The sequence below is a fragment of the Zootermopsis nevadensis genome, unplaced genomic scaffold (assembly GCF_977971745.1).
Source record: "Zootermopsis nevadensis isolate Lab colony 2312 unplaced genomic scaffold, Znev_1.0 Znev_ptg000016l, whole genome shotgun sequence".
Lineage (NCBI taxonomy): Eukaryota > Metazoa > Arthropoda > Insecta > Blattodea > Termopsidae > Zootermopsis > Zootermopsis nevadensis.
This window is the reverse complement of record NW_028259148.1, coordinates 7,383,207-7,407,469: the sequence shown is the minus strand read 5'-3', so window position 1 is coordinate 7,407,469 and position 24,263 is coordinate 7,383,207. Positions and strand designations below refer to the sequence as shown.

General features: G+C 35.4%; 2 protein-coding genes across 5 annotated transcripts; one reads left to right on the top strand and one right to left on the bottom strand.

The window, feature by feature from the left end:
* Window positions 1–1,248: 1,248 nt before the first annotated feature.
* LOC110837701 (PITH domain-containing protein GA19395) lies at window positions 1,249–22,672 on the top strand. 4 transcript variants are annotated; one of them, XR_002545791.2, is made up of 8 exons: window positions 1,249–1,518; window positions 2,571–2,614; window positions 3,440–3,517; window positions 4,311–4,415; window positions 4,753–4,966; window positions 6,486–6,585; window positions 15,580–15,687; window positions 19,857–22,672. XR_002545791.2 is itself a non-coding variant. In XM_022080122.2 (5 exons), the coding sequence occupies exons 1-5, from the start codon at window positions 1,336–1,338 to the stop codon at window positions 4,961–4,963; spliced, it is 621 nt and encodes a 206-aa protein (XP_021935814.1). In that variant the 5' UTR covers window positions 1,249–1,335; the 3' UTR covers window positions 4,964–5,106. The 4 variants fall into 4 exon arrangements, 1 of the variants encoding a protein (XP_021935814.1); XR_002545792.2 differs by having other exon boundaries at window positions 6,450–6,585; XR_002545790.2 differs by lacking the exon at window positions 6,486–6,585.
* Window positions 6,808–22,158, bottom strand: LOC110837690 (uncharacterized). Its single transcript, XM_022080101.2, has 10 exons — window positions 21,424–22,158; window positions 20,409–20,526; window positions 19,793–19,995; window positions 18,648–18,863; window positions 18,375–18,566; window positions 16,942–17,155; window positions 16,756–16,846; window positions 14,915–15,082; window positions 14,322–14,575; window positions 6,808–11,034 (listed from the first exon to the last, which is right to left on the bottom strand). Exons 1-10 carry the CDS (start codon window positions 22,156–22,158, stop codon window positions 8,234–8,236), a joined length of 4,992 nt encoding a protein of 1,663 aa, XP_021935793.2. The 3' UTR covers window positions 6,808–8,233.
* Window positions 22,673–24,263: the final 1,591 nt, after the last annotated feature.

Genomic DNA, 24,263 nt, shown 5'->3' with positions numbered 1-24,263 from the left:
TTACCGCCCCTCAAATATTTCCCCCTTGCATATAGTCAGTCGTGTGCGCTGAAGTTCACTTTCTTTCCCCAATCTTAGATGATTTGCGACATTCCAATTGACAGAGATAATTTCTGCGAGTTAAATTTGTCTGTTAATCCACGATTCAATTGTCTTTTATTCGAGACTGCAGGACAGGGCCGTAATATAAAGGTAGTTAATTGTCCTGCGAAAAAGTGGAAAAAGTTCACTTTTTTTTTTTTGGGGGGGGGGGGAACGGCAGTAACAAATCAAATTTGCATTTACGAAGAAACTAAAACAAATTAAATTTGGGTAATCCGATAATGTTTGCTACCACGTATTTCAGTATCTTAATGTTTCCCTCGTGTATATAAGAATAAAAATTAAAATAGCTTAGCAAGTTAAAATTAAGTAAGTTTAGTATTGGTCAAATACGCTGATGAATTATTTTATTTTAGATTATTGATATTATTTAATAGCATAGCCTTATTAAATAACAATGCAACCGACTGTTAAATAATTGACGGTGTATGATAAAGATGCCCCCATCTGACAACATAATGGCCAATAGGAATTTTTTAGCTGAAAGGAAATCCAACAATACTGCATATCGTGGTCATCTTCGGCTTGTCGCCTACTTCAGCACTATCTTTGGAATTCGGAATTTCTTCTTTCTTCCCAGGTAGTCATATAATTGTTCTTGGTATTTATTGACTGTAAATAGCAGCGAGGGTACATGCAACTCTTGTCTTAATGTATTCACTGTTTCTTGGCTATCATAACCTGAACTTGCAAGAAGCGAATTTCAGCTATCCAGTTATCTTTCGTTACTCAGTCCGGATTCAGATTGCTGAGCCATACAACAATGCAAAGATCTGATAAAACTTTAAGAGTGTATCTTCCTCTCTCATCTTTTCCAAAATATCAATTTTGTTGTTGTACAACAAAATTTACGTTTGTTTAGTTTAGCTACCGTATCATAAAACATGAAATCTGTTTCATTACATTGCCATCAATAATAATTTTTGCAACAACGGGATATTTGCCATTGAACGTAAGGAATTTTCTTTGTTTTCAAAATAATTCTTGGTCTAAAATGGAAGAAAAGGGGAGAGGGTTATTGCAAGTTGGAGAGTAGTTAACTTTTTTATTGACTGGGATATTACGACACGTGCTTCGTCGTTGTCTGTACTTGTAAATGGTGGCAGCACAATACTCATCGACGTGGCGTTTGCCATCGATAACTATGTCTGTGGTTATGATAATGCGTTGCGCTTGTGGTTTGTTGTGGCTGTCAAGGAGCACAATTTGTACCAATGAGTTGTTGTTGTCGCAATGTCAGGACACAGGCATGGCTGTGATGGAGATCATAATCACGACGAAACACCAGAAATGGGATTGCAGTATAGCTTGTATTCCAAAATTGATCTTGAAAATCTAGAATGCCTGAATGAGAAAAGTGAGGGTTCCGGGAAAAACGTATTTAAAGTATGGGAAGATCGATTGAATTTTGAAAAGGTTAGCGATTAGTATCGTAGTATTTATACAAAACTCTGGTCCAAAATTAGTTTTGTTCTTTTAGTAAGGCATAGTAATAAATAAAGTTTTCTACATGGAAAATGTTTGGTTAGAAACTTGATAAACTTAAAAATTTTCTTTGAAATCTTGGGAAACACTGCGGTAAACAGAGGATAGCTTGAACTTCAATATAGACTAACCGTGATTTTTTAAGACCATGTGAGTTTTAGTTTTCTTCTAACACAGTTCCCTTTAAAAAAGTTTATTTGCATAGAGATACTGGATCTCCTGTCATTTTTGTTTTTCACACCTTATTGGATTTGCTTTCCAGAGCATGCCTCAAACTGGGGAGGTCCTAGTTTTAAAACTCAGCCTGAAGAATAGCTATTCTTAATGAGATTTTTGTACTTTCTCTCAATCCTTTCAGACAGATACCAGGATAGTGCCTTGAATTGTACCACAACATCTTCCTCCTATATTCTTTCCAGTTTGTTGTTCAGTAATTATTCTATCATTCATCACTATATTATCTGAGATACTGACTGCATTAATAACAAATACCTACTATAGCTTTCATTTTATTGTTTTTTATGTTCATTCCTTGTATGAACTTAATGGGCAGGATTTGTCCTTAAATCCAACCCTATGTAACATTAGCCTTCCCTTCATGTGCTATATTCCTTTATCACAAACAAATCTGTGCCAATCGAATCATACAATTATAAGTATTATATCTGATTTTGAGAAAGGTTGCATTGCAATTAAGATAAGATTTTATTTTATTTGTGTATTGACAGTTATTATTCAACTTTAAAGCAAGTAATGATCAACTTTCTTATTTATACATACATGTTAGATGCTGCCCTTTATCATATTATAAGTCAAATTTACTTTATTATTTCACACATCTGCTAAAAGGTTAACATTTTTCTTTGGTCTGGTAATATTTTGCTTCTTACATTTATTTTTAATGTGGCCTTGAATTAGAATGTGTACTGTATGTCCATGCAGAACAAAATGCATTACTAATTGAATAAACTTTTTTTTTACAGTATGTGGAGAGTGATGTTGATGAAGAACTGCTATTTAATGTTCCGTAAGTTTCAAGTTTATTTTATATTTGCTTACCCTTCCCATTTTTACAGTTGTGCAGAATATAAGCATTGGATAGAGTACAAATGATTCCGAGAAGGAACATTATCATTTTAGTTAAAAAAACTCACTTCACTAACTTATTATTTTACAGTAACAGGTGCATCAGATCTTGTAGTAAACTCATTAAAAAATTAAATGGAATTTACTGTCTTGATATAAAAACAACGTCTGGTATTCTCAGCCTGAAAAATAGAAGCATTGCTTGGTCCCTTATATATTAAATACTTATGTATTTATAGTTTAATGTTTCTGACAGTAGCTCAGATTCTGTAGCATCAAATTTCAAATGAATTGGAAAGTATATATAAGGAAGTGGTTGTGGCATAATTTGAGTTATCCTGGTACTTATCTGGAGGCTCTGAGGAAAATCACAGATAATCCACAATCTTCATAAAATTGTCTTGGGTTATCAGCCATTTCAGTTGGTTAAATATCAATGTTTCAGGGACCAGCTCTGTCCAATCATCAGGATTGGACATCACATTAAATCTTGAGAATGGGGATGGAGTTGGTCCCTAAAAGATTGGTGATTTTTAACCACCTGACGGGGCTGTTAGCCCATGAAGATTTTATTAATGTTAGTCACCATGAAAGCTTGAGATCATACAGGGTTTATAGTCTTAATATGAATTACTCTGATTTCTCCTGACTGTTGTACCGTAAGGTTTTGAAAACTATCTTTTAAGCTCAGTTACGTTGAAACAGTACATTTCCAAATGAACTGCATTTGTGATTGATATATTTTGCTTCTTCTGAATTTTTTCAGATTCACAGGAATTGTGAAGTTGAAAGGTGTTATTGTCATTGGTGGAGAAATGGATTCACACCCATCAAAAATGAAATTGTAAGTGTATGTAATTTCTGATCCAAGTAGTCACACATTTTAAGGCAGTCAGGTTCTTGGAAAGTTTACCAAGGGCATGGACATTGATCACTGTAATTCTTTGTTGGAGAGACTTTGCAGTGGGCAGATGTCCCATTTAAGAAAGAAGTCTTACTTCTTGTTCTGTGATAAAACTAAACAATGTGTGAAACTGACCACCATATCCATATTTATGTTTGATAATTCCAAAATGTTATGGACAGAAGTGAATATAGTGATATTGTGACAGGTAGGCTGGGCAACTGCTGAATAGTGGCTAAAGTTAAAGGCAGCTATAGCTAAGGGCTTCTTAGTATTGCCACATTTGAAGCATGGCTCCTATCCTTTGAACTTTTGAAGCTACAACATTATATGATGTTCAGTTAGTAACTGTTGTTTGTTTTCTGAATAGTGTAGAAGAGGAGTGGGAATTTTGTTTGAGGAAGAAGATATACTGCCAAAATTAAATTGATTAATCCTACTTGATTTGAAGACTTTAACTCTGTGCTGTTTATTCTAAGATTAGATTTACACTAGTTAAAGACGTGTGATACGTTATTCATGACATGGAAAAATTGAAAAATAAACTTATCCATTATAACATAATAGAAACCTGTCATGTGCTGACTCAAAAATAGTCTGATTAATTCTAATTAATGATTAGCTATTAAAATGTTTGAGCAAAATCATTCTCATTTGAAATTAATGTTTATGACATTGCTTTAATTATTATAAAAAGTTTAATGTCTGCTTTTGCTTGTGAACAATATTGCAGGTATAAAAATCGACCACACATGACATTTGACGATGTTAGCGCACCAGTGGATCAGGAGTTTGACCTTCATCCAGATAATACAGGAACATTAGAATATTCCACAAAGTTAGTATTTATATATGTAGGCTTAGCTGTGAGTGTTGTTATAAAATGATAAAACAATTTATTTTTATTTTTGAAGATAAATTATATTAATAGGCAATGACCATAAGGTCTGTGCAACATGCAAAATATTAATTTGCATATCTTAAACATAACCTCAGTTCACTTAATTTCAAAATCCTTTTACAGGTAAGTTATCCTTTATAAGTGTCTTGTATTTTTCCATGCAGATAATTCCCTTATTAGCAAAGCGGTTTATAAGTTGGATACTTTAGTTTTTACCATTTATTGGATAATCATTCTAGTTATATTTTGTTTGTAATGTATAAATGTTTTGCAGGGTAGTGAAGTTTTCTTCAGTCCATCATCTGACATTGTATTTTCCAAGAAACTTTGGAAGTGAAACAACCAAAATATATTACATTGGCTTGAGAGGAGAATTTTCTGAAGCCCATCGCCATGGTGTTACGATCTGTACATATGAAAGCAGTCCTAATGTTGCTGACCACAAGACAAGTGCATTTGATTCTGTGAGCCATGAAGTACAATGATAGGTAATTATTGTGATATTTCTATAAGCAGAATGAGTATGCAAGTTTCTGGTAAAAGTTCATTGCTATTTCATTATCTGTCATTTATGGTTATGAGTTTGTAGCACTGGTATGATTAAAAGCACTTTAAGCTGTTGAGACTATTAACACTTTTCCACATATTCTGTCCTGTTAGGTCCATTTACAATATGAAGATGTCTGTCTTCTATGTTATAGCACCATGTAATCTGGTAGAACTTGACCAATGTTTCGGAGGTCCTTGCTGCCTCCATCATCTTTCATTGCTCTGCTAATGGAGCCACCAAGGACTTTTAAAATGTTGGTAAAAATCTATCAAGATTACATGGCACTACAACCCAGAAGAAAGATGTCTTCATGCTCACTGCTGTGAGAACCTCAGATCCTACACATACAGTATATCTAACATCGGTAAACTGGCGAATATTGTAATGAAAGAATATTCCACTCCAGGCTAATTATTGGTTCAGGTGACACATCAGCACAGTTGTTAAGCAATATGATCAGAGTCCAAACATACCCTTACAACAGTCCTGTCCTCTGTAATCAGTATTGATGATAAGAAATAGTATGTCATAATTTTTACTGTTTGCTGGAACACAGTAAAACAGATAATCAGTCCATTTTAAGCAGCATGCGACCAAATACGCAGTCGATCAGGAGCGTAGAAAAGTCCTATGGAGCCATATATGTTATGATTTCTGAAGACTGCCACGCATTTATCAAGTAGAGAGAAATGGTTGTGTTGAGGGGGGGCCGACTGATGGATAGGTTGTAGGACGGGTAGTAGAATGTAACTAAGTAATGAAATGAGTAGAGTAGAAGAATATGGTAGTTGAATTGTTCATTAAATTAGTGATTGTGAGCAGTTGTGTATTAACACTACTGTACTTATGCAGTCACTGCACGAGTTATTGAAAATCAGCAGCAGAAATAAGGGGAAGGGTTATTATAGACTCTTGGATATTCACATGTGACTCAGTGTTGCCAGAAAATTATTCTTGTGCTGGTGATGTAGCACCTACAAAGTGCTGATTTCTTGTAGAAGTTTGAAGGAGGACACAGACCATAACCATGACAAACAAGATGAGGTTGCAGTTCAGAGCATACAGTAGAAATGGTTATATAATGAAGATACCTAGATAACTCCATCAAACACAGTACTTGAGAAGCTGATACTTGCTCGGCTGGCCAAGAATTTCTCTGCGTTATTTGGAACCTGGTAGTTTGTACTGTATTTATGAGAGCCCGTCACCTGGTACTATCCTGAGCTGACTTAATCCATTCTACACCTGCATTGTCTATTGCTTTAAGATTTATTTAAATATATTATTAGCTCTCTGAAGTTGTTTATCTCTTTCCTTCAGATATTCTGACCATGTCTGAGGAACTGCATAAAATTTTGTAACACTACTTTTTTACATTGAGGAATTGTTAGCCTCTTCCCACCTCCACCTCCATTTTGCAGGACCACTTCTCCTCTCTTTATGCAGTGTGTTTACAGCTACACTGTTTGGAGACTGTCTCTTCCATTTACAACCTGAGGAAGATACGGCATGGAATGTTTCCAGGGACATGACATCTCTCCTCATATGAGCTGAAAGGTATTTCAAGTGTCCATTGTTGTGAGGGAACTTTGAAATTGAAGCATTCTTACTTATGCAGGTTATAGATACATTGTTCCTATTACATATTTCCTCCCACAAGTGATGCTGCTGTAGCATTAATGTGGAATCATCACTAGCTCTTCAAGTGAAAAATGTTAAAAGTTAAATTTCTCTCAAATATCCAGAATTTTAATTCAAAAGAAAGTAGAACTTAATCTGTTCTGTGTTTGATAATATTTATTAATAATTCTTACTACATGGTTTCAATTTTTGTGACATGAATTTATTACTTTTAAATGTTTCGTTAAACATATTATAATATTATTACTTCAAGTGCCATACTTTGATATGCCTTATAAATTGGGTGGCATATTGAATTCACTTAAGTACAGTGCTGGCGAAGGGGGTGGGTGAAGGCACAGGGTCCTGTGTGCCTCACATCTGTGCTTGTATCAGAATTTCCCTTTCTCACTGTTGCCATAGTTAGACATATACATATACTTTTACCTCAGGCTCACAACAATGTTGAAGGAATTGATAATTTTTTTATAAAAGCCTGTGGAGAGTAAATGACAATCTTTTAATATTTTTTATAAAGAGCCGTTGTTGCCTTACATGTATTCTCCCTTCTCCATAAAGAGCTTTGATAATCAATCTTGCCCAGGGCCTTGCGATTGGCTCCACCACCACTGCTTAAATATTGCACTTGCATTTTGACGTAATGATCTATAAGGCCATAGTCACTCACTACAAGAACTGTCACACATTTCTTTCATAAAAGATTCTGTTTTAGTTCATAACCTTGTCCCACACTCCTTAAAAGGTCTATTGGGATGTTATTGTTGTTTATCTCAGAGACCCTAGTACAAAACGATGTTTCATCTGACTTGCTTCTGTAATCTCTCTTGTTCATGTCACCTGTTTCAGTCCACCAATCCAATAGTATTCTAACCTATACTTCCGCAGATTGAACCCACAAAACATATTTTATTAATTTTCATATATTCTTGTGTAAGTGTATTGGGTTCTGTGAATGGTGGAATACAGATAGAATTTAAGTGCACATATTGAGTCAGCTTTGCAGTTACTGATACAGAAACACTAAGCAGCAACCTGGATTTTTACATGGCAGTATGTAATAAAAATCTGATTATGTGCAGTCATGTTATGGGAAGTGCATAAGCTTACATCCTACACATTTTGAATTAGACTGCCCCATTTATGGACCTTGAAAATGTAATTGATTAACCGCTTCACTATAGAACTTTATTCCTTGTTCATATCCTTTTCCAGTTGAACCAAAATTTTGCTCTGTGAGTTTATTTTTACGTACTTCTGTATCTCTTACGGTTTATGGAATAGTTTAATAAATAGAGCAGATACTTTAGGGTATTGTATAGCTTTTTTAAAAAAGTTAACCCTCTACTGAAGCACTGGAGGTAAAATCTTACAGAAATTTTACTAAAATCTAAATAGATGGAAAGGATAAATTATATAAATTTATGGATATCCAAAGAAACACCAAGTATTTGTATTGGTGATGTTAATGATTACCATGAAGAGAATATGAAATAATGATATGAAATATAAAATCAAGTGATTAAGGAGTATATGTTCGTATATTTCAGATTTAATTTCTGTTTAGTTATAAACTTCCTTCCATGGGTGTTGCAGTTGAATTTACACCAAGACATTGATCAAATCCAAGTGGTAACAAGAAATGTTTCTTCAGATTATGACTAGCTTGTGATGTTTTTAAACGTATACCAACAGCATAGAAGTTGTCCATTTTATGATCACTACAGAACTGTTTGTTGGGAGATGGTTCTTTATTTCTCTGCTTTATATGTGGAAGAATTCCTCTCATTGCCAATGACACAGGGTTCCCATTAACAGAAGGGCTATAAACATGTGGAGTTATAGACAGTTTCTGATCAGAAGGCTCTGAACTTAATGTTTGGTTATGCTTTGCTACAAAGTTTATGTTATCGCCAATAATCATGCTTAGGTCACATTGCTTTATTTTTATATCTTCTTTCCTATTAGGTATGTATTGTGGTATTGTATCAATGAATCTCCGTCCAATATTGCACATGAAGAACTCCCTTTCAGGTTGAGTCTGTGATAACTTTTTGATGATGTCACTTATAGTAGGTTTGTTTGCACTCCCATCTTCCCAGTTAATTCCTTTATCAATGGAATAATACTTAGGTTTATTGATAATATTCTCATTGTCTCTACCAATTTTAAGTTTAGCTAACATATCCTCACAGGTTGCTTTGGTATGATCTAATTTTTGTCTCCATTCTTTAAAAAATTCCATTGACTTCTCTGCATCACTGCTGTTCTTCCACCCAGAAGACATTAGTTTTTTTGGTTTCATTGTGACTTCTTCAACATTTTGATAAGTTGTCTCAGTAAGATGAGAAATACTGAGACACTCTTTTTGATATGACCATAACTTGCTTGCTGCTTTATCATCTACTTCTTCTATGACTGAAACTGTATTCATAGGAATTTGCTCAGTTTCTTGCATATCTATAACATCGATTCCCTGTATTTGACTTCCTTTGCTATGGATGACTGTGCTGGATCCAGGTGAAGATTTGTTATTTGGCCATTCTCCTTTTTGCTCTGTTGTTACACAAACTGCAGTTTTGTGACTTTTCCTTTTTGATTTTTGGGTTTTGTTAAACTGATGCGTTGAATCTTCAACAGAATCTACAGTTTTGGAACTGATTTGCTCAGCTGTATTCTCAGTTTTTCTCTTCATGTTGAAAGAATTACTAACTTCATCTTTCTCTGTAGATTTCTTTGTTGATTGATTTGTTCTGTTGCACTTCTTCTCTGTCCCAGTTGTATCACTTGAACTTTTCCCCCAAGAATTCTTTCTCTTCTTTTGTAAGGGATATTCTGGCTCACTGCTGATTTCTTGATCTTCAGAATTCTGTCTTAAATATTTAATTCTGGAATAATTCTTGTAAGCTTTGTTTTCAGATTCGTTATTGAAGTGTTCCTCAGAAATGTCATAAGTCTTCTTGATTTTGTATGCAGTGTCTTCCATGTGACTTACAAATAATTCTTGTTCCTCAGAACTGTTTCTTATTATCTTTTTAGCAGCACTTCTTTTTGTTTCCCTAATATTCTCAGGCCAATTGTTTGTTGATATTTGTTCTTCTGAACTGTTTCCTGAATCTTGCATCTGAATATTGTTCTTTTTCTCAAAAGTAGCTTCACATCCACTGTTGAGTGAGTTTTGCTTTTTCCAACTCTCACTTATTTTCTTGACTTTGCAACTTTTCTTCTTTGTCAGTGTCAGTTCAGTGCTGCTGCAACCTGAATTCTTCAGCCTCCGAACCACAGTTTCCTCCAAGCCACTTATGACTGGTTCATGCTCTTTTGAAGAGGAGCGTGACTTTCTTATTATAACGGTTGTGTTTTTTTGTGCAGTAATGTCAGGCCCATTTCTATCTGTCCCATATTCCACACATTCAGACTTAAAATTCTTTACTCTGCTGCTTCTTCTGTTTTTCTTTATGTTAGATTTAGGTCCATTACTTGATTCTCCTTCATCAGAACCATCCTCTGACTTTTTAATTTGCTGAATATTTTCTTGACTACTGTTGATTAACCGATGCCTGTCACAAATCTTTGACCTGACAGCCTTTTTCATCATGCATTTTGATGTACTATTGGGCAATCCTTGTTCTTTATAGTTGGATCCATTTTCATTTTTCTGCATTTCTTCATCTTCACAGCTGACATACATATAGTTTGTACTACTTTTATTGCAAATGTTTTGATTGTTTTTTACCTTGGTTTCAGAGTCGTCCAAAAATTCTAATTCTTCAGAGTTATGATTCATTTCTAGTTTATCTTCATGTACACTGTTCACAAATTCTGAATCATTTATCTGTGAGTTATTTACATTAGAATTAACATTTGCAGTATACTTAGGATCATTGCTATTTATGTCTTGTTTATGAAAACTATCCTCTGAATGAATTGCCATAATATTTCCCTTTGTTACAAGTTGTTTAGACACCTGGTTGAATAATTCTTCACTCTTAAAACTTGTTCTTGATTTATTCTGTGCAAAAGTGTTGTGTGTACAATCATCACACCTATTCTCCCCTGGAGTGCCGCTTAAATTTTTCATCATAGGCCCAATACTGAATGAACTTTGAACCATTACACTTTTTCTCTTCTTACTGCTGTCAGGACCACTGCTGTGTAATTCCTGTTCTTCGGACCCATCCCTGGGTTTATTTACCATATTACCACTCCTGGTTCGTGATCTTGGAATTGGTACTGTATGGTGGACTTTAATTCCACGCACAGATAAACTCATTCCCAGGTATGGTGGTGCCTGGGAAATATGCTGCCTGTAGATTAGTTCAAACATTCCTGTACTTGCCTTCCTGTCAAAACGTTTATCAACCACCACTAAAAAATAAATGCCACTATGTTAGTCATTCTTTTGTTAAAATTGGTTTGGATTCAAAAATATGAGGGTGGATCATAAAATTGTGGGAATGTTTTTTTTCTCTCTCTTAAAAGACCATATCTTTTAATTATTGTATCTCCTTCAAAGTAATCCTTTCCTAATTGAGTGAATTAATTTCAGTGGCCCTGTGACTTGTTGAAACATTTATGGTATTCTTGTTTTTAAACAATTTGTTCAAGTCACATTTGCACTTTGGATATTTGGCACTTCCTCATACATATTTCCATCTTGATATGTTTAATTTTGGGAAATGGAAGAAAGTATAAGCTGCTACATTCAATGTATAATGTGGGTGGGAAACCAATTGAACTTGTACTCACAATCAGTCAGTTATTATTTCATAGAGAGCAGCATCAAATGGGACAGTGCATTGTCATGATTCATTTTTTCAGGTCATTTGTGTTCTACTTCAGTTTGTTAAAGACTTATGAATGTTAAAATGAAATGCCTGATTATTCATTCTGTTGTCTGCATGTTAGAGGAAGGGCACCTAACTTTGGGGAGGTCTTTTAGGAAGCTTACAGACAAAATAAAACAAACCGCACATCAGTGAAATAATGTGAAGTTCTAGCACAAATGAAGAACACTTTATGGGCCTGTCCATGTCCGTCTGTTGTGTTTTCAGCAGCAGTTTGAACTGGGCATTGTTACAACTACTTGAACAGAAGTTATTGTTGTGCCACATTACTGCAACATTGATACCATTTTTGCTATTGATATTGTTGCATGTATTATTCTCTTGGTTGCCCTGATCACTCTTGATGTGGCATGAAGAACATCTAGATAACTTCAGTGTGGTCCAAAGAGTACACCTTTCCAGTCTTATTTTAAGATGGATGGTTGTGGCATCAGTCATCTTCAAATGTTCTGTGACTGTTTCTTCTTGGAATGCAGATTAGGTTTTTGTTTGTGGCAGTCTTTCCAACTTTCATACAAAAGTTGATTCAAGCACATTTATTATAATGTCAGCCATTTCACGATGTTGTGTCCATTATGAACACAAATATTTTTTACTCATAATGGATGCAAATCATTGCCATACTTCAGTCTGCTGTGAAATTAGTAGTCAATGTTTATGGTTGACTGTCCATAGAAAGTATGTTACTGACAATAAAATCAATTCTTGAATTATATGATCCACCCTCATATGTAATCAAATTTCCAATGAATGAAATATGCATAATCTTATATTACAAGACTCTGACTGGATCAAAATAAATGCCCTAGAAAAGTGACATTAATATTAAGAGGCTACAAGAAATAAGATAAAATTATCACCACGAGATATTTTAATTGCATTGACCTCACAGTTGTGGCTGAAAATAATTTTGTAAAAATTAAATGGGAAGGCAACTATAAACATGAGTACTGCTGGAAAAAGAAAAAAAAACATGTTGTGTAACTAGTAAAGAAGTTGGTAGCAGAAGCAGAGAAAACTAAGTGCATATATACACACACAGCAAGTTCATGTCTCATCATAGGAATGTAGGACAAACTCATATAATAAGGGTAGGTAATAAATTATTAAAAATTAAAAAAAAATTAAAAATTGTGGTTTGGAAGTGACAGAACAAATCAAAATCATATTAATGAAGTTACAAGCAGATTATATGTGATGAAAAATTGCTACCACACAGTTCAAAATCTTTTACCTTCCCATAGCAACTTAAAGGTTATCTGTATTATATGAAAGCCAGTTTGATGTATGGTTGGGTGGTTGCTTGCACTCAGGAAATAAATAAACAAATGTGAACCTCAGTGAAAATGCTGAAATTATATGGTACATAGCTTGGCTTATATTTCTCATTCTTTGTTTCTTTGTAACAGCATTTTTTGAGCATTATTTTTAGCTATAAATTATTTTACATATTATTATTACAGAGTGTTAGGATGTTTGGTTAGGTTCATCTTTGCGTTAAAATGGAAGAACTTCAATTTAAAAATCTGTAAGTATTGGATTAGATTATTTTCCTGCATGTATAATAAATACATTATTAGATTAGGTTCATCAGAAATTTTAAGATCATGAGTCATTTGTAATTCTTCCAGTGAACATACCTGTTAAATGTACACTATATACTTTTACAATCTTGTTTAGTTTTGATATGAATTATTCTAAATACAGTAGGGCACCGCACATACGGCAGGTTAGGGACCAGACTCCCGCCGAAAAGCGAATCTTTGCCTTTTTTCAATTGCAAATGCATATCAAAGCCTAATAAGATCTTTACACTATCATATAGTAAGTGCACAATAGCGCTAGGCCTAAAGGTACAATTTGGCTGCACGCGACAGAGACGGGAGACGGACACATCGCAGCTTGTCGCCACACACTTTTGAGGTGACGACCGAGACATGCGGCAAAGTGATTTTTTTTTCTTTGTTTTGTTGAGACATACGTGCACATATTCTGTGAAAAATGAGTACAAAAATGCTTCTAAAAAGGTTAATCGAAGAAGATGGTGTGTTGCTGTGTTATTTGTTGCGAAAGAAACAAAGAAAACCTATGAGTTCAATATTCAAAACCAGACGTGAAGAAGGATCTTTCTGTCGGTGGTCGGTTTACTGCTACTAATTCTACCAATTGCTCATCTTGGTCACCAGTAAATATAATTTCTGCCATTATTTTACTCAACAACACACGTGCTGCCTGAGCCCGTCGCGAGACACTACTGGTCCGAGAGCGGTCTCCTGTGCTTTGTCTCTGTCGCCTGTCTTTGTCTCGCGCTCGTAATTGTACTTCATACGATTGTACAGAGAGCAGACAGGAAGCGACCAGTCTCGGTCTCGCAATTCTGTCGCCTGCCTCGGTCGCTTGTCTCTGTCGCGTGCAGCCAAATTGTACCTTAAGAAAACGATATGAAAGTAAAATGAATATCAGTAGTACACACATTGCTTACCTTAAAATATTTTCGTCTTCAGCTTACAGTGATTGGTGAATATAAATTTGAAAATTAATATGTTTATAGTAGGAAGGATGAAGGAGATGGCACATCTTCATCATCTGACTCTACAACGAATCTTATTCGTTTCGGTGATGGTTCGGAAGCTCTTGCAGGGGTTGGCGGGACACACTTCTCTGACTCAGCTGTTGAGCACGTGGGGCATATGCACGCAATTGAAAAGCGCCGTATTAGCGGATCGCCGAAAAGCGGGGCCCTACTGTAATTCCATAAACTCTATGTTCATATTCTGTTCATATCTTTAGTAGATATTGACAGCCTACCTTTTATGACATCTTCAAGGCATTGTGAACACATACGGGCAGTGACACTTGTAGTAGACTGCATACAAGGACATGAGTTAATTTCAATTAACCACGGTGAGAAATCTTCACTCAGCATGAAGTCAGCTCCAAACAGCTCGAAACAATTTCTCCGTCTATCCATATATTCTTGTGATGCAAGCAAGGCACATATGATGCTTTGTTGCATGCCAGGGTAGATGCATTTATCCCACATATCGGCATGACCTATTCCTCTGAATAAACAAGCAGTGTTTCTGACTGACCCTCCCACATTTACTTGACTTTCTTATTTTCTATAAGCAAGAGAAATCTTAAATCTTTCTTTATAAGCAAAACATCAAGACTGAGAATTTTTGTTAAGACGTAGGTCTTCTGGGATGTTGCACTATGTAGTCGGTAAACTACCAGACTACATGCTGCAGTAACCCAGAAGACAATCATCTTCATGCTGTCTGCCATGAGAACCTGAAATCTCACATTGATATTATTGACAAAAATATTATCACAAATTAACGAATTAAACTTGTGAGGATAAAGTTGGTTGAGATGACACTAAAATGATATGAACATACCTGAGGTATGTCTGAAATGTGTAGCAGTCCCACATATTTTCATCAGGTAATAGTGGATTTCGTTTTCCATTCTTGTACTTGCATTGCACAGCATTGTTGCATAGATGGACAGATTCATGCATATTCATCAGGTCAAATGGTTGTGAACAGAAACGCAGGTAACTTTCTCTGGAACAGTAATTTATTACACAATTTAATTTGGCAATGTGATAAAGTGGCATGAACATGTGTATTGGCTGTGGGGATCTGTGGCTTCAGGAACTTTTCTGCTCATTGAGCTGTTTGTATTTCTGTTGTAAGAATCTGAGTTTTAAAATTTGTACACTTACCCAGTTATTATTAGAGTAATCAAGAAGGGGGCCATGTAGCACACACTGTGGAGATTAGTAATGCACACAAAATTTGTCTGAATACATGAAGGGAATGAACTGCTTGGGAGACCTATATGTAGATGGGAGGATTCTATTAAAAATTTATCTTTTTATGAACACGTTAATGAACCTTTGTTCCCATGAAAGATGCGTAGCTGAGTAAGTATCAGCAGCTTAGGAAGGACTTTGCTTTGTGGAGTTTGATAGTGACCATTTATTTTAAAATATAAATATGTATTTAAAACAGTTGAAAGAATTGAAATGTGTAATGCTGACAGGAAATTATAATTTCAGGTTCAGTATAAACTTCCTGCAGAGTGAATCTTGATGAATATGATGTCAAAACTGTGAACCAAAATCAAATATTTATTACTTGGAATGGAAACATCTGCTGCTGGCAAGGTAATTGTTATTGTCTTCTTCAAAATCATATCTTGTGAAGTTTTCATATTTTCAAACCTCTGATAAAGGGACTGTGAAGATGTGCAACTTTGGCTTTCAGGGATGAGCTGTGTCGAATGTTGAAAATTATTTATTGTTCTGGCAAGGCTTCTGAAAGTGCCCAACCTTTATACATTTACACTAAAGATGGCAATGTTTGTCAAAATACTGGATAATTCTTAATCTCCACTGCAGCTCATCCCCAAACTCCGAAGTTGCACATTAAACTCTAACCATGAAAACCAAAGGTCAAGAACTGTAAAGATATTGTTCTAGACCAGGGGTCGTCAATTGTTTTATACCTACCGCCCACTTTTGTATCTTTGTTGATGTTAAAATTTCCTTACCGCCCACCGGTGCCGCACGTACTGCCCATCACCATACAGCTCGAAGACCGAGTGATGGCCGGTAGTGAGCCCCCTCATTATGTGCACTAAACTTGTGCCTTTGGCTACGGAGCTCATCCATTGCTCCCTCGTCCACGAGTATACTTTGAGAAGTGTCCGGTTAATTATTATTTATATTCAAAGTTTAGAGATGGAATTCAAAAGTAAATTGCAAAAGCATATTTTAAAAAGTCAAACTCACGAAGTTGTTAGCAATGTATTCGATATATGGACGAAGAATAAAATTTGTAACAATGGACAAAAACCCCACCGCCCACCATGAAAGCTTGAATCGCCCGCTAGTGGGCGGTAGGGACCAGGTTGATGACCCCTGTTCTAGACAATGCTATGTCCTATCAGTTTCACCAGTGGACTTATAAACTAAAAGAGAGGGAATTCATATTTTAGGGCTTGCAGAGTAAAGAAAAAAACTGCAGAGGCTTTCTGTAATTAAGACATTATTACAGCAGAAAGTATATTACTTCAAAATAGTTTAGAAACTGAGGCTCAAAATTATGTTAATGCTCACATGACTGAAGAAATAATTCTGCTAACCAGATTTCATAAAATGACAGTCTTGTTGTGCAAACCTTCATCATTTATACTATCTATATTTACACACTTTATGGCCATATAAACTTACTTGTACATCCAGATGGTTAGTGGCTGGGCACTTGTGACCAGAAACCACTGACGAATATCAAATTTTGTATCATGAATAAGTAGAGGGTGTTCTGAAATTAAAACAGAAACAATGATATTCAAAATTTAGGGATTAACAGTGGTATCAGAACCAGAACATTGTCTTTGCTCACTGCACATAACTGACCTATATACTTCTGCACCACATATCTGGACTCCTTCATTGCTACAGGGTTTACTTTTCCCATCACTGTGTCAAGTTTGTTTATCAGTTGAATTCCTCTGCCACGGGACTGAGCGCTAGGTTTAACTATCCAGATATTGTTTATACCATCAAGATCTATCTGAGGCCAGAACTTCCTGATATCAAGAAGAACATGTTTTGCTGAATCATATAAATCCTGAAAGTACACATCGAAGACAGGTTGAAAAAGCAATTATTATAGAGATATTAACACTTCAACACTTGTTTATATCTCTATAAGAATAAGACATGGCATTTTATTTCTAAAAGCAGTAAGAAATTCGATAAAATCTTCTCGGACAATCAGCTGTGTTAAATGGTTAAAAGATGAATCCTAATGATGGGTATAGGGATGGTCGCTGAAAACGTCGGTTTCATCTCAACAATTTCGACGTGGCAGATCGCTCAAGAAGATTTTATTGAGTTACTTTGGCGTGAAAGCTTCAAATTATATAACAGTAAGAAATTGTTAGGTAGACGGGTAGACTTGATTACCTTTAAATTAAATTGTTAGGTAGACTTGACTTCCTTTAAATAAACACAAAAGTATACTGAATAAATTTGTGTACATGGTGAATGGCCTTATGTAAAGTGATAAAGTGTGAGGACAGATTGGGTCTCAGAGCTGTGTTATGTTCAACTCTGTAACATAGCAACATAACATAATGAGAAATGCTGATGTTGCCATAGTATAGACTCTGTAATGCAAATTATAAATGTACAAATAAATTCGACATATCACAATGGATATGGTTCACAACATTGGGAGGGACAGTAATATTTGGAATTAAAATATATAGTTGAAATGTAATTTTTGTACATTAATACTAAAAGTATTTAGCATTGTAACGTAATTTATGTTTGATATTACAAGTGGGTAACCAAAAGTTGTTGAACCCTCTAAATGGAATAGCAGAGAAATTAAGAACCATAGACAAAATTTTAAAGAATACTGAGAGATATTTAATCACCACACAAATATTCTCATTTTTAGATATTTCTGTAGACAAAATATATAATATAATTCAGGTCTATACACAAACTTTATTTACAGATGTTAAAATTTAAAATTTAAAATTTGCTCTATTCATCGTTACAACGATGTTACAATACTGTTGTAACGATGAATAGCGCAAATTTTAAATTTTAACATCTGTAAATAAAGTTTGTGTATAGACCTGAATTATATTATATATTTTGATTATAAAACACAAACATGACGCATTTAAACCTTAAATTTCTGTAGACATTTCTTTGAAAAGTGTTCCGACCTTTCCATGTTATTCTTTTTATGTTTATACATAAATAAATTTGACAAATTATCCATTATTTTACTTCATACTCAGTTACACTCTGAGGTACGGACATTTACATACCACAACAGATGCTGTCCTGCATTCTAACAGGAGAAAGTTTTCATGAACAGCCAAGTAGTACCAAGTGAGGAATTGATCCCACTGGTGATCCCATATAGAAATTGGTTCTGGCTGGTCTATATCCTCATGAGTCTGCACACCAATATATTCTTGGCAACGTTTAAGTGCAAATTCCACAGCTGTAAAAGGAATCTGAAACACAGTATTACTCAGGATTTCATGTAGTTCCCTGGATCTCTATACGTTTGATAAGGAACTCTGTTTAAGCTGTACCTTCCCCTCTGCAGACTTTAAAGATGATTCTCCCTGTTTCTCATATTTACTCACTAGCCATTTGAGTAAACCAAGACACGCCGTGATCCGAAAATCATGTGTGAATGCTGTTAATTCATCTGGCTGGCACACATTGTAGCATCGTGGAAACAGGATGTGAGATACATCATTTTCACAGAACCAGTGCATGTGCTGCAGACAGGCACACAGCCCCACCTGTAATGCATCGACTACATATAAACAAATATTATTGATGCTGTTTTAGGGTTCTGATGGGTTAGACCTTGCGGGTTTCAGTACTAACAGTACTACAAGTAATTATATTCATAACAAATCAACATGTAGATTCTATGTCAGTTTTTTGTTGTTGTTATTGTTGTTCAGTGTCGAGTTATAATAAATCATCTTTCATAATCTTCAAACCAATGAACAGTATATCGTCTTCTTGCAGTTTTCTAAAATTCTCTAATAAAAATCACAGACATCTGAAGACGCATGACCATACATTAATTCTGGATTGTAAATTGAGTGCTGGTAGTCTTGTATACAGAAAGGTGTTGGTTTACCATACAAGTTCTCATGGCTGCCATATTGGTATTGTTGATAGCAGGTACTGTGAAGCTAATCAGAGATCTGTTGATATCCAATGGTATGCTGTTCCTATTGATTTTCTTGAATATAGGTTAGTTACCCCAAACTTAAATCTGCATAGACTGATGGATAGGCAGACACTTGTGGCTTTAATCTTCTTAGCCTTTGTTAGGTTAGGTGTGATTCTGTGTTGCATATCAACAAAGAGTGGGAAGGAAACTGTAATCTTATTTCAGAATTCTTTTATATAACAAGTGTGAGCTTCTGAAATTGTAATCAGTCGCTTGGTGTTGCTATATAAAGTTTTATATGAGGGAGTTTTGCAATGCTATCAAGCCTCCTTAAGTCATTCATACATATAAATATTTTCATACTTAACTTTACACCCAGTCTGCAGTGAGGTTAAATAGAACATTGCTGAAAACAAACAAATGCAGAACAGTAAACCTGAACACACACACAAGTGCATATTGCAGATCTGATGGTGTAATCATATATTTATTTTAATAATAGTATTAATTACTTTAATTATTAATAACCATGTGTATAATTACCTTAGTGGTAAAATATGCTCTTGGAAATCTGTTGACAATTTGTTTTCTCTGAACTGCTTGCCAGTCTATGGGCTCACTCCTCATCGTCCACAGGAAGTCGACATTGACATTACGAAGAAGTCGAGCTGTGAATAGTGCCTCTGTATTCCTCCCATCTGTTTGTGTTAAGGTGGCAAGAAGTGATATACTGCTTGGAATTGAAGCTGCAAATTTAAAAATGTAAATGGGAGGCTGAATTGTTTTATTAAATTAGAGAGACAGTTTCATAGCAATGTGACATAATTTGACCCCTTGGTTGACTTGGTTAATTGGTCACCAGTCCATGACTGTGCATCTCCTAATAGTTCCATTCTCTGTAGTGTATGGCTGCAGATGTTATCAGTATGTCAACTAATAACATATGGAATTTTAATATTCTTATTAGTATATTATAACTTGGAAATGGTATTATTAACACTGAAACATGTTTCTAAAACATCTTGAAATGTATGTAAATGTCAATTTTAGAGTAATAAGTGGTAGGCATTTTTAGTGACATAGTTTCATTCAAATGACATTGATGACTGAAATTATATTTAGGCCATACATTCCTTGCTGTAATGGAAGAATTTCTTACCATCATCCAAATGTATGGTGGTTTTGTTTCGAGTTGTCTCCTTCTCAATCCAACCTCGTTGTCTCATGGCTTCACGGATTGTTGGGAATGTTCCTTGCACAGTGAATGTCTTGTGCTCCTGTAGAGAGTTAAAATAAGTGAAACACTGATTAAATGCTTTAGAAGCTTAACATGCTGCATATAAAGTAAAGCATTCTATTAAAACCAGACTACACGGCACAACAGCCCAGAAGACTGCAATCTTCCTATTGAATTGATCATTTATTATATCCTTCTTAGACCCAGATTATTTTGTGAATGCTTTGTTATTTGTGGTCTTTGCTCACAGAGATCACATTTCATGCAATACAATGGTAAACTACTGTTATTCATTGCATATCCAAAACCAGCATTTTGGGAAGTAGATGAGGTGACAACAGTTTTTGATCTGAATAACAATATGCGTTTCCAGAATGTATTCTTCTCTTAATTTTTTCATGACCCTCTTTTGTATCAGTTAGCGTTGTTTTCAAATGCTTAAATTTTGAAACATTAATTACATATAGGTTTAGTAAATAAAGACTTCATTTATCATGTTAGATTAATTTATGTATGTTTTTTTCTTTATTTACTTTAGACCAATCCCTTTATCTTCGCATTAATCATCATAATAGTCATAGTTATATTCTCCCACAAGAAATTAATAAATCAACTTTACCATTTTAAGATGACGCACATCAAAATAATACGTAAAAATCCAGTTCTTGCCTCAAAAAAAGAACACAATGTGTCTCAATTACAGATATCAATTGGTTGACACTGTATAGGGAATAAATAGCTGTTTATTCTGACAATAATACAAAATCCAACAATAAATTCTGGACAAAATGCAGAGCTATTGTTTGTTAAAGCAGGTGGTACATATAGTTACCGCTACGGTTTAAGAAGTTATACAACTACCTCATTTACTTCATTCAGTTCCGGCTATAATATTCTTAATAAATGTAACAATTTTTTGGCAAGTTAGATTACTCACCCTAATAGCTCGTTCCACTGCTTCCCTAACTTTCAGCAGTTTTTCACATGACAATTGAGTGGAATTTAATGACTGCGACACAGACCGACTGAGCGATCCCTCGTTACTCGCACTTTTCCTACGCTTTTTTCCGGATTTTGGTCTGAACCCCTCAATCTTCACAATTGTATCCGTTTTATCGCTGGGATTTTGTCTGTTGGGAACTCCACTTTCGTTGTCTTTCTCTGGTGCATGCTCTAACACTTCAGGTATCTCAGAGGCCACTAGATGTACGTCTTCGACAGGTTGTTCTTTTATGTCAATATCTCCTTCACCTACTCTCAAATCCTGCAGCTTCGCCGCTGTTTCGTTTATTACATCCATATCTGCAACACCCTGTACAGTTATCTGTCTTGGGCACAGTTCAACGACATTTTTCACAGTTTGTTTTATAATTTCCACATCCTGGAACGTTCGCAGATTTTCTTTTCTTAATTCAACTACTACACTGCTCTTATTTAATTCCTTGACATTTTGATATTCTTGCCCCTGAGAACCATAAAATTCGTCACCCGAAACGTGATTTGCTGAAACCAGGTATATCACTTTGCTTATTTCTGCCTCTTTATCTTTATCATCCATTCCTCTGTCCACGACGTCCTGTTTACACGAGGATTCCATTCCTTTCCTACTTCCGATATTGTCGTAGAAGTCAACCTGGGTGAAATCCGGCATGTGTATGTTGTTATAATACATAGTTGATAATCATTGTAACAATGCGATATCAGAGTATGCATTGTTTGGATGTTTCGTATCAGAGAATCATAGCACATCCGGATGTATTATAAATAACTCTGAGTATTTCTGTACCTGTCTGTGTCTCTGACCGCTGCTTTGTGCCCTGTCTCGTGGTTTTCATCGTCCTCCTCTTATATGCGCATTCTAGCGTGCGTGACTATTAACCAGTCACGTAATTTCCGCGGTGTCTCGCACTGCTTTGACCTGGATACAACTCACGGCATTAAAATCAATAGGTGCTATTGTATGAGATCACTGGTAATACATCAATCAAATAGATTCATGTAAGCCTGTGGACCCATGGAAGGATATCTGTGTTTGGTACTGCACTGAGGTATTTTTAACAGGCTGGTTCCACTTTTTCCATTATTTTCATAATCAGCAACTGCTCTTGAAGAAAGGATGGGTTTATTAAATGATCACGCTAAATGTATAAAAATAAATTAGTATCTTAAACTTGGGCAAATGCGAATTGTCAATTTAATTTTATTACGCTTTTACCCAACCCAACTTTCATCCTACTCTGGCCTTTTCTGAAATGAAGCCATCGAGAACTGCCTGTTTTTGTTTTGTTTATCGTAAGACACGAACCCAATACGTGTATAATCATATGCATTAGGTTTGTATCTGATTGTAAAATAATTTTTCCCCTTTGACTGTAAGTGATAAAATACAACACTCCTGTCTATTTAAAACAGAAACTCTGCTAATACTGTGTTCGCAGTGTTAAACATCGCTGTACAACTCCATTTGAACTTGGGAAAACACTAGTCAGAAATGTAAAACCAACTTGTAAAGTAACATCATGACAGCTCGAAAGCCAGATATTCTCGACATTCAGAATAATGTTATCCGTGTTCAAGATAGCCTGAGGAAAGCAATTCTAGCAGCCAGAACAAGTTCACACACGGCAAATAATGAACTGTTAACACTGGTGTTTAAATAAACTTTGCAAGCCGATTTGATCTTGTTGCAAAAAATTAAATGTTAACACCTGTCAACAAAATATCTACTGGAATCTATTAGTCATTACGGAAAGATGTCCCGCTACACGCCGCAGAGGCGCTTGTAGGAGATGTAGAGCTTCTATTCGTTCTTGACCCCAACGCTAGATGGTGGGTGGTCGGCGTCACGCCAAGGCCGCGCGTTGAGACCCCGGTTTCCATTGGACATGAGTCTGGTTGGACTCCAGGGCCGGTCTGGAGATGGAGGCTACAAGAAAAGACATTGTCGGGTTTCGAACCTCGGTCACCCAATCCGTAGTTAGACACATAACTGACAACTGTCCAATATGTTACAGTAGTTTGGGGTTTTAATTGTGAATGTTTTTAATTTGAAAATCCATATATTTCTTTGAAATTATTTTTGGGGTATTGTTTCAAACTCGATATTTTCAGTTTTTCTTGAGCAAAATTTACTCCCGGCTTGCAACCGCGAAGCTCCCGTTGGTTGCTCTTAGAATTTATAAAAAGTGGTATGACATCACCCTCCCATCCCCCAATCATTAGGCATCGGCTATGTTTCACTGAGGTAGACAGCTTTTATTTGAAACCGTTTTCGACAGGGACCAGTGAAATATAATTATCAACACACCTATTATGGTTAGGGCTGCAAGAATAGACTTGTATCAGCAGTAACATGGGCCTCTGTCCCCATTGCTGACACTCTAAACAAACTGGGTGTAGTAAAGCACTGTAGAGCAATGCATATGACTTGTTTCCAGTTCTACTACCAGTTTTTCATATTTGTAAATATATCGGAAGTCCGTTGCATATATTGCAGTTTTCATGAATGTTGCACCAACGTCGAAAACTGTGCATCCATGTCTTGAAAAGGCTAATGTGTGAGATAAAAGTGTTTCAGTGGAAGGAAGGCTGGTTGTATGAACTAGAATGCGGAAGGCCTTTAAACCACTAATGGGTTATATTATAAATTGTAAGAGCAATTGGTTCCCTACTTAATATAAAGCGATGCTGTTAATTGTTATTGATTTATAAATTTTGAATATTTTTGGTTGTATGTGAAGAATGAAAAGTTACAGGGTTGTATGACGCATAAATTGA